General features: G+C 36.6%; 1 protein-coding gene across 2 annotated transcripts in view; it reads left to right on the top strand.

Moving 5' to 3' along the window:
* GABPA (GA binding protein transcription factor subunit alpha) overlaps positions 1-10,715 on the top strand; it is a 25,296-nt gene extending 14,581 nt beyond the window's left edge. For both annotated transcript variants that reach the window (XM_074599990.1, XM_074600000.1), the window contains exons 6-10: positions 147-341; positions 1,143-1,199; positions 2,243-2,383; positions 3,742-3,934; positions 7,742-10,715. In XM_074599990.1, the coding sequence (XP_074456091.1) occupies positions 147-341; positions 1,143-1,199; positions 2,243-2,383; positions 3,742-3,934; positions 7,742-7,970 (815 nt within the window). In that variant the 3' untranslated portion in view covers positions 7,971-10,715. The remainder of the gene's footprint in view (positions 1-146; positions 342-1,142; positions 1,200-2,242; positions 2,384-3,741; positions 3,935-7,741) is intronic.
* The last annotated feature ends 541 nt before the right edge of the window (positions 10,716-11,256 follow it).

Consider the following 11,256-nt stretch of genomic DNA (forward strand, 5'->3'; position numbering starts at 1 on the left):
TTGATCCACTCAGCTGTTGATAGCTGTTTATGGTAACTGTGCTTCTGGATGTTATGTATTTACATTTATGGAAGTTTTTATATAATTGAGCAGGAACCTTGCAGTATGTAATGAGGTGATTTGCATTTTTGTCTCTCTTTTCCCAGACCCAGTGCAGTGGTCGACAGACCAGGTGCTTCACTGGGTGGTGTGGGTGATGAAGGAGTTCAGCATGACTGACATTGACCTCAATGCGCTCGGTATTCCTGGGCGGGAGCTCTGCAGCCTCAGTCAAGAAGACTTTTTCCAGCGCGTCCCGCGGGGAGAAATCCTCTGGAGCCATTTGGAGCTTCTTCGAAAGTGTATGGGAGATTTTTCTGTAACAAATTTAACTTATTTCCCTTCCTCTCTTCTCTCTCTTTTTTTTTTTTTTCCCTTCTTTCTTTCTTTAAAGATGAACTCGTGAGCAGTTGTTCTTCCTCTGTTTAATATTGGCAGTAAAAACGAGGGCATCAATACAAGATAACAGGAGATATTAGTGAGAATGTCTGCTGTTATGAAACATGTCTGCATACTAAACGCTGTTTGCCTGTCTTTCATCAAACTTCATAACTAACAGGGAGGAAGCAGTGACTGGTGATTGCTCCTTTGTTTTAATAAAGATTTTTAGTTTGTTCATCTCCTGAATTTGACAGTTTTATAATTAAATATTGATTGTAAGTTATTTAATGTACATCTCTCATATAGAAGTGAAGATTATTAAGCATAGGCAACAAAATCCTTAGATTGTTCACAACATAACTGGTAAGTGATGCATTATGTGCATAATACAATAATTTATACGTACATTTACCGTGCTTGGATGTAACTTGGCAGACTAAAAAGTATTTCCATATTCATTTACATGATATAGCTAAAGGTTTCAGGGGATGGAGAATGCATAAGATACCTTGAAATTCACCATGTACATCCTTATTTCTAAAAATTGAATCACAGATGTTAAATGTCTCTACTCATAAGACGATGAGCTATGCATGTCTCTTGCAAATTGAAACCCAATTTTGACTTTTTTCCTCTCTGAAATGTGAAAGGTTTTGATCTTCAGGTGACTTGAAATTTGTGGGTTAAATAAAAACTTACTATTTCTTTGTTCTAATTTGCAGATGTGTTGGCTAGCCAAGAACACTCTGGAGAAATAGCAACTGTTACTATTGATCAGCGTAAGTACTTCTGCCAGCAGTTAATTCATACAATTAACTGTTTGCAGGTTCAGCACTGTACTTTGGTTCAGCGCTATAATAGTACATCAGAAAATCACTCGAGAGAGTAGTTTTCCTTGCTGAGGGGAGGAGGGCCTATTTTAAACTTCAAGACAAAACGTTGGTTTTCTTGGTATTTTGTTACTGAAAGGTGTATGACCAGAACTATGAAAGTTTCTAACTTTTTCGTTTTGGATGATAGGTTTTTCGCTCTCTTGAAGTAAGCTGTCTAGGATACATATTTAAGGTCTTGAGTTGTTCTAGTGTTTTAGGTTATATATTGCATTAATGAATGGATACATTAAAATGTTATCGTTTCAAAAGAAAGCGTTTCCAAAAGTTGCAAGGGAGTGGGGAGTGTGGAAGAGGGGACTTGTTTAGAAACTGATACTAGAAAAAATACATTAAAGTAACTTTCCAGTTATTTGAAACTTATTCTTCCATCTGAAGCAGCGTCATCAATTATTAAAATGAATCAATTTTCAGAAGACTTGGAAGCAGCTTACATGTTACACAGATAGACCATGTATTATATCCTGGGTTTGTGTCTAGTTAAAGCCTCTAGAGTGGGGCGTTTGGATCTTCTTACACCATTGCAATAGAAAATTATTTAATTGCTGTTTGAATAACAGGCGTGAAGGGTTGTGCAGTGATTATAGAGAAAAGTGCATTAGGGTAGATCATATGGGAACAGCATAAAGGTGAAAACAAAGGCACGAGAGGGTTTTTTGTTATGGAAACATGTCATACACACGATAATAAACTAAAGCTGATGCTTTATCTGTAATGTGGCATCTCTGCTACAAGTCTAAAACCACAATTTCCACTGTAAGTAGTAAAAAGTCTTTAAATTATTCTTAGCATTGTGACTCACATAGTGTGTCTTTTTAGCAGAGGAAAAACTAGCTCCTAGATGTTATGATAATACAGGTAATAAATAATATATGCCTATTTCTGTGCCAGCAATTTATAATTGATGTTCTGCAATGTTCTCTACTTTACAGCTGTGCAGATTATTCCAGCATCTGTACAGCCTGCTACCCCAACCACCATTAAAGTAATAAACAGCAGCGCAAAGGCAGCTAAAGTACAGAGAGCTCCGAGGATCTCTGGGGAAGATAGAAGTTCCCCTGGGAATAGAACAGGTATCGTCTCCATTATTTTTAAATGCAAATGCAGTAAACACTCATTAATTTGAATTGCAGTTTTGGATGGCATATCTTTGTCACTCTAGATGTCAGGTCTGTAGAAGTCCACGTGGTATGAAGGGGACCGTAGCTACAAAATATATCACAGGCACATGCAGACCTGGCAGGTTGGTTAGCTCATGCAGGCACTATGTTAATGTGGTCCCACAGCTTTTGAGTCCTGCAGTAAATGAGATGCATAAAATCGTTTCTCTTCCTGTTGCTTAAGTCTCTCCTCTCAAACCACTGCATAGCATTTACTCAAGCTTTTAAATTCTTTCCATTTGCAGAAAGGGAAGAAAATAAACTGTATGTCGTAGAATGCTAGCTTAGCTGCTACTTGCTCTGCTTTTCCCCACTGCCCCACACAATTCAGTGACTTCAGAATTTAGCAAGTTTCAGATTCCTATTTTGTTAAATGAATGCACCTTCTGGAAAATGACACACTAAATCTGCAGTTTATTTTTTGGAATTACTGTTAGTCATACATACTTTTTGATTATTAATAACTCATCTTAATTTCTTTATCTTATTTTTTCTTGCTGTCATTTTTGCTTTGGTTCTCTTCACTGTTGTGAATTTTTCTGTTAAAACCTTTCCTCGCCTTTCCTTTGAATTTTTGTTTTAAACTCTCCATAAAAGTCTATTATGATATCATTCAGGATTATTAGGCCAAGATTTTATCAGCTGATGTCAGTGGAGAATACACTGTGTTTTTCCCTTTAGACATTAGGTCTGCTATTTGTATTTCATTGTGAGTTTAGAAATTTAACTGCAGATGTTTGGGAGAAAAAGAAGTCTTAATGATTGGATACGAAAGATGTTATATTGACTTAAGCTGAAACCCCACTGTTTTTGTATTTCTAACATTAATGTTGGAAATTTGAGACTAAACTATTTTCTTTTTACAACAACTTTTATTGCATATATCTATATAGGTGTATGTGCCTGAATAGGAATAAGCAGCTCTTGCTAAATCTGTTCTATTTTAGGGATAGATATATGTCTAAATGACTAGGTTTACTGTTGTGTAATTTTTTTTTTCTTAAGTTATAGAGACAGATTTATGAGAAGTCTTGATTATTTATTCATTTTTTCACTGTATTCATCAGTTTCTTTTTTTTTAATAGATTAATACCAATGACTTCACAGGAAAATGTTTACAACAGAACAATTAGAAGAAATTAAGTGCAGGTTTTCCTTCCATCATATATTCTGTGTTGGTCTACTTTAATATGTTGGTGGAAAATTCTTAGCTGTGAGTGGAACATAAAAAGGACTAATTAAAATGGATCTTGTTATCCCTATTTCAACAGGAAACAATGGCCAGATCCAGTTGTGGCAGTTTTTATTAGAACTTCTCACTGACAAAGATGCTCGGGACTGTATTTCTTGGGTTGGTGATGAAGGAGAGTTTAAACTGAATCAACCTGAACTCGTTGCGCAAAAATGGGGACAGCGCAAAAACAAACCCACAATGAACTATGAGAAGCTTAGTCGGGCTTTGAGGTAAGAAACTTCAGGAACTGATCAGATATGAAGTGATTTGCTTCCACTTGGCTAATGCAGGACTTGCGGCTTGTTTAGTAAAGGAATAAAGCAATTTTCTGAAGCTACTCCTCCCCATCAGATTGTACTATGCTCAGGGGCAAGGTATTTGTTGGGTTTGTGGGTTTTTTTGGGTTTTTTTGTTTTGGTTTTTTTTTTTAAAGAAGCTAGTACAATAACTTCTGGAACATTTGAAAATACATTTTATTTTTTCAAGATTTTTGAATGCTGACATGATAGTTAATTTGGGTAGCTCACTATTGGAAATAAGTTTCTTTTTGATGTATCTTTAGCACTTACGCTTTCAGTATTGTGCCAAACAATATTGATTATTGGTGAAAGATAGAGAAATATATGAATATTCTGAATTACTGATTTATTTTTATATTTTACCATTTACTTGTTCACGTTCCTTTTGCTCTTGTTATGGTGTAAAGCAATACTTTCCTGTAACTACGTAATCATTAGTAGTTTTCTGTATGTAACAATTTTTTTCTGTATGTAACATAACTTTTTCTAAGTTCCGATATTCATCGATCCATTTCATTATTCTTATGGTAGGGATGTTAAATTGAAAAATGAATTTGGTAGGTAAGTTTTAACAGTTGTGGTTCCAACATAGTGAACTTCTATCATCTGAAGAAATGGAAGCGTTTCAGGCTGTCTTCATTCCATTATGATTTTGTACTTGACATTGGTAAAAGGGACTTGTATTATTGAATCACTGTAGGTGATGTGCTTGAGGAGGGGGGAAAACACTAGTAGCTGAACTTCAGGCTACTTTTTATCCCTGATTATTTTGGCCTCTGGAATCATTTGACGACACATTGATGTTCTCTGAAATCATTAAGATTGAACTTCTAATTTCTTACTCTGATATCATTAAATCTGTTTCTCTTGATTAGTTTTCAGAAAAGGTATTTATTGCCTAATCTTGTGAATTATTTAAGCAGTTTTAAGTTTATTAGTGAAGTGGTGTATGGTTGAAATCTGAGATCTAAGATTTACTTTTCAGCATTTCCACTTTTCGCTACACTATTTTTCTAAATGGAAGTAAACTCCTCCAGCATTGTTTAAAAAAAAAAATCAACTTTTATTTAAAAATACCTCTATGAGAAATGATGGTAAAGTTACCATATTGTGGCTTTCTAGTCTTTTAGAGAGAATTTAAATAATGTCAATATTGGTAATGCTGAATGAGTACTTCCAGTGGGGGAGAGTGAAGTCTAGAAGACCACGACTGGCACAGAGTCAGTAAAGAATGACTGCTCAGTATCTCATTTACGTGAACAGGAGGCATCAGAAAAAACTGGCAGGCACCAGATACTCAGCTTAACTATGCCCTTTCGTTTTAGTTTGTGCCTAACTTCTTTAGGCACAGTATTGTGGATGCCAGAATTCATTCCTGAGCTTGAGAGGAAATTGTAAAAATTAATGAAAAAGAAATATTTTGAAGGATATTAAGTATGGGAAGCTGCAACTTCTAGACATTCCTGAGCTCCAGATTGTAGAAAGCAAGGAAGAGCATCGTTATATGTTTGCTCTCTTTTCCTTTTCTTTTGTTTCTCTTTTCTACTCCGCTTTTCCTTAGGCATCCCCTTTTGGTTTGTTGGAGTCTATAACCTCCTCTAGATAGATCTTTACTCTGGTCTTGGGTGGCTGTTCTTGCATTATTTATATGTATTAAATTAGAATGCTACTTCTTTCATAGAATCACAGAATCCCTTGGGTGAGAAGGGCTTCAGGAGGTCTCTGGTCCAACCTCCTGCCCAAAGCAGCAGGGCCTTTCTAGTAGAGCTGCTCCCCAGCCTGTATTGTTGCAATTACCTGTTTTTGTGAATCTGTGCATTTGTGCACTGAAGGTATATATGAAAACTTTCTGGAATGTAGAAATGATGTAAATGGTGCTAATGTTTTTTGGGGTTTGTCAACAAACTCCGCAGAAGATCTCAAAGGCAGCTGAAGAACTTCAGAATAATGTTCTTATCACTGGGATATTAAACAGATGTCTGCACAGTAATTAGCATAAATCACTATTTGGGAAGTTTTGCGTTTATATTTTAGTTGCAGAATTACAGAAATCACATTTCTCAATGTTGCCATTTTGGCAGCTGCATCAATATTGACATGTTTTCTAACACTTGAATGTCTAAAGGGATGTTTAATGCCTCTTGCTACTCCCATGATACACACTGTTGTCAGGCTAAAGTCTTACTAAAACAAAAATGGTAATATGGTTTGTTTACTAATGTACTGAAATTACTGTGTCAATTATTGATTAATATAGAAAATGGTGTTGATATTACTGGGAAATGTGCTAGATCTGCCCAGCTGTAGGAAAAACAGGCTGTAGAGAAACTAGGGAAGGGTGGAAAAAAGGAAGAGCAACGTTTTTTGTTACACACACCTTGGCAAATTTTCTTAAAATCAACATCTGTTTAATTATCCAGTGGGGAAGTGAGACTTGAAGAAAAATAATTTCCTGTACAGTTTTCCATTAGAACTAGAAGACAAAAGTTAGTGACGTCATTTTGTTGGTGAATAAGAATCATCTTTGCTTTACAAGCGTGTCACTCAGAGGACTGAGCTTTAGATGGTCAAGAAATCTGGGCTGTTTTGTGAGATGGGTTGATTTGGGTGATGATTTTGAGGAAATTAAATTGTGTGGGGTTTTTTGGGGGTTTGGGTGGTTTGGGGGTTTTTTTGTTGGTGTGTTTTGGGATTTCTTTGGTGGTTTTGTTTTGTTTGGTGGGGGGTTTTTTTACTTGGTTTGGGTTTGGTTTTTTGGGTTGTTTTTTTTTTGTTTGTTTTGGTTTTTGTGTTGGTTTGTTTTGTTTTGTTTTTTTTCAAATCTATCAGAAGCTCGTTAAACCCAAGTTAAGGTCCAAGGTAGCAAGGTTAAGGACCTTAACCTTGTTAAGGTCCAAGTTATGTCCCAGCCACTTTGGTTTTCATAATGAGAAATGTAACATGCATACTATTAAATGCCTGCAGTGAGACAAGAACAGCAACAAAACTAAAATTCTAACTTCAGCTCTATTGGTCTTACCTGAAGATTTATAATCTCTGGAGTCTCTGGAGTACAGTGGGTCATACAGACTTTATGTTACCTTTTAAGGCATTTCTGCTCAGTCTGATAACTCTTCTGTGACACAATGTAAAAAGTATTCACAGTTTGTAGAAGTCACTTCTAGCTGTAAATAAAGGCAAAGGATGTAGTTTTGACAACATATGACCTATACAAAAACAGAAAATACAAAACCATACTTTTGTAGTTTTACTTCCATCTTAGAAAACAATAGGGAGAGAGTGGCTGCTTTACTATCATAGAAACCACAATGCTTATTCAAACTGTTTCCAACCTGAATATTTTCCTCAGAAAAAGCGAGACAAGAGTAAAGAAAGCAAAAGACAATAATAAGGGGGGAGACAACATTTTCTTAAGGCCAAGCACTATATAAAGCTTACCCACACATATACCGACACCCACCCCTCAGCTGTTTTTAAAGTGCTCAGAGACCTTCATTTCTTAACTGGTGCTTCCTACAGATTATAAAATGATTAATGTGGTTTGTTTCTCCTTAACGTATCAAGGTACAGGGACAAGTTTCAACCCTCTTCCCTTGGTATATGAAATTACATGAGAATCATGATGAGAAAACATTGGTATTTTAGCCTCTGAGTGACCTTAAGTATATGACTGATGTGTATGGAAGTTACTGATGCTGAAAGTTTTACTTTTTTCCCCTTTTTTTTTTCTTTTTACAGGTATTACTATGATGGAGACATGATCTGCAAGGTGCAAGGCAAGAGGTTTGTGTACAAATTTGTCTGCGACTTGAAAACTCTCATTGGATACAGTGCAGCAGAGTTGAATCGGTTGGTCACAGAATGTGAGCAGAAGAAGCTAGCCAAGATGCAGCTCCATGGCATCGCACAGCCAGTTACCGCGGTGGCACTAGCTACAGCATCCCTGCAAACAGAGAAAGATAATTAAGCACTAGGACCTGACGGTGGGAGCTTGAGGCCTTTCCTCTATAACCAGAGCAGTTGCTGCTCTTACCTTTATCAGAATTGGAAACTTCTTTTGTTTCCTGACAGTACAGTATAGTGCATGATTTTCTACAAAGAACTGGGACTCGCGTAAACTTGGATCTTTTAACAGCATATATTTCAGTGTAAGTTAAGGGATCACCACAACTCCTGCAACTTTGAGTCAGGGCCTCTATGGTATGTGATCTGAAACTGGTGAGAAAGGTTGAACTGGTCAATGCTCTGTGTCCACAGCTGTACAAAATTAATTTTTGCAGCGCTTTTAACAAAAATGAAGTACCTAGAGCAAGCAGGCTGGTCAGTTGTCTGAACTCAGTCCTTCCTAGTCTTTTGTTCTCTGCTGAACTACCAAATGGCATTTGATGCTTTCGAAGTTAAATGTGCTTTCATTATTCTCATTTAATCAAGCAGAGTCAAAAGACACATTAAACGTTACAAAGCATCAGGTTCTTAAAATAGCTTCTGTGTTTATAAGCCAAGGAAACTAAGACTAGACCGAACGGAAGATCAGTGCTGAAGAAGGAGATCCAGGTTTAGATCTGGCTTAGGTGAAAAGCCAATTATGAGTATTTCATTGTACTGTGTAGGTAATAAGCATATATGAGGGCAAGTACTTTAACCGTTTTGAAGGACATTGTTAACGCTAGCCATTTAGCAAAAAACGAAGATAAACTTCTTCCCCCGCTACCACCCCCATCAGGTGATTCGAAAACTTGGAAAAAATAGCCCTCGCCTAAAGAGTAGTTTGTTTTGGTGGGGGGTTTTAATGCTCTTCTGCAAGGTGCTTCTACCTGCACAGTGGTCAGCCTTAGGAACTGAAGACTTAAGTTAATCACAGTCAGTAGTCCCTGTTTAGAAACAAAATGCAAGTTGAAAATAGTTTTACAGAGAACTGAAGTTTGATTTCCAAATTATTGTACAGTTGGACATATATTAAAATACAAAGATGTATTTTTTATTTAAAATTAATTTCTTGCTGAACTTCAAGTGATGTTTTTGAAGCTTCATAAGCCAAACGCATGCTCCAGAACTGGGTGCAATTTGAAGTCTGAATGATGAATAGAAATAGATGGAATGTGTCCTGAAATCTAAGATATGGAGAGTATTTCATGCGAACTTACACGTGCAGTAAAAAGTAGGCTGCAACTTTTGAGCTTCTGTTCCGATGCCTATTAGACTTTTTCTGTTAATGGCTGAAAATGGTGTGGTTTTGGCTTTGCCCCTACATGTTATTGAACAGTATAAATACTGTGTTAGCGTGCATTATTTTCCAACATTATGTAAGAGAAACCCCCTCTGGTAATACTGAACAATTAAAATGCAAATGGGTAAGGGAAAACCTTAAATTCTGTGAGGGACTGAGCTGTTCTTAAACCTTAAATCAAAAGTGCTTGTACCATGAGGTTCTGAATGTAAAATGTGTTTATGCTGAGTAAGGAGAGCACTGGACTGTTGCTCGTATCTGAAAAGGAATGGTCATAACTTGCAGGCAGAGGGCAAAGAACACAGAAAACTCGCGTTTATTTTAAAGATGCATTGAGGACAAAGCTTTTTGTTTATAGGTTCATCTGCAGATAGCTTTTGCTTAACTCGAAACCTTGCATGTAGTTAGTTATAGCCTACTTTTTTCATCATCACCACGATGACAATTTTTATTTTTTTTTTTTTTTTTTGCGCCAGATTCTTTCAGTAACTCTTAATACTGTTTTCACTCTCAAGCTCTTAAAGCACTCCATCTGCTGAGCATGCTGGGTTTATTTTTTTTAAAAATGAAATCTCAAGCCCTGAAAGTGATGTGTAAATGCATCTGTCACAAGAGGTCAACCATCAATCCATTTATTACTGTTACAGTCGTCCGATTCCACCAGTTGGCAAGTGTTTGGGGTGACGTATGCGAATAGGTGCGCGTTTGCTTGCTAAGAATACGACGAAGCCGACAGTTGGGCGGCAGCAGCTATGTACATACCGCCGCTCCATTACTAAACGCAAGTCCAATACAAGTCACTAGTTATATTTAGCAGAGTTCATGAGAGGTCTTTGTAGGTAAAATACAGCACAAAAAGAAGAGGAGCTTAAAATACCAGCTTTCTAGGTCAAACTGGACCGTGGGAGGATAAACGAACAGCAAGGTTGAAATGTAATAGCAATACTTCATCCCCTTCCATGTTTTTGTTACGTAAGCCCCCTAGGGGAAACTTCCGATATCACACTTTCTTTGTAAATACATCTGCTTGTTATTGTGCAGCTTTTCAGTAGGTATGGTAGTCCTTTGGGTTCTTTCTTGTGGGATCATCTGCTTTTCCCGCTGCCTTCTAATGAGTAAAGAAGGATTCTTTCAAACAGTATAAAATCACTGTCACATTCTCTGTAGTGGAGGGAGAAATCTGTGACTAACTTGATGTCTTCAATAACATAAAAGATGTAGAATATATTGTCAAAGGTTGTTCTGTTGCTGCCAGAAGGAAAACATAGAAAGAATATTCGCAATTTTTTGTAAAACGGAAGGGGTTTTGCATACTTTTTACTCTTTAAATAAAGACACTTATACTCTGCTAATAATTATGTATTTCTTTTGTGGTTTGCATTTTTTTGGTAATTTTACATGAAACAATTATTTTCTATTTTTACTCTGATAAAATATTTGTGCATAAAATGTCAATATAGTAAAATAAAAATGTTATACAGCTGATGCCTGTTGACTTAATTTTTCAGAAAGCCATTGGTGATGTCATTCAGGGGCAACCAGTTTAAAGATTGCTACGTGCACTTTATCCTCATTACCCTTAAGATCCCAAGCTCGTTAGAGGAAGAAGGCAGACTGACTTTCTGAAGGTGCATCATCTTTGAGTCAGTACTTGCCTGTGCGTTTCTGCTTTTAGACTGGAACTCGGTGTCCTTCATTGCTGAAACCGCTTTCTTTCAACATCGTAATTGTAGGTCTCAAAATGGTGCTTTGATAAAAATAATGATGAAAACTTCACAGTAGGATGAAATGGAGCCCTGTAGAATAGTTCGGTTTATGCTTTTAGGCGTGTTTAAATTGGAAAGGTTCACGTTGATCTATGAACTTCGCACTTTGTTTCATTCTTGCAAAAAGGCCCGCTTCCTTCATGTGGCCCGCTAACTCAGTTGTTAGTACTGTCTTTGCTAAAAAGAAGATAAAATTCTCGTTATACTGTTATTACCTTATTTTTTAAATCGTGTCTCAATAGAAGTATTCTCATTATACC

The sequence above is a fragment of the Larus michahellis genome, chromosome 1 (assembly GCF_964199755.1).
Source record: "Larus michahellis chromosome 1, bLarMic1.1, whole genome shotgun sequence".
In the NCBI taxonomy this organism is placed as follows: Eukaryota; Metazoa; Chordata; class Aves; order Charadriiformes; family Laridae; genus Larus; species Larus michahellis.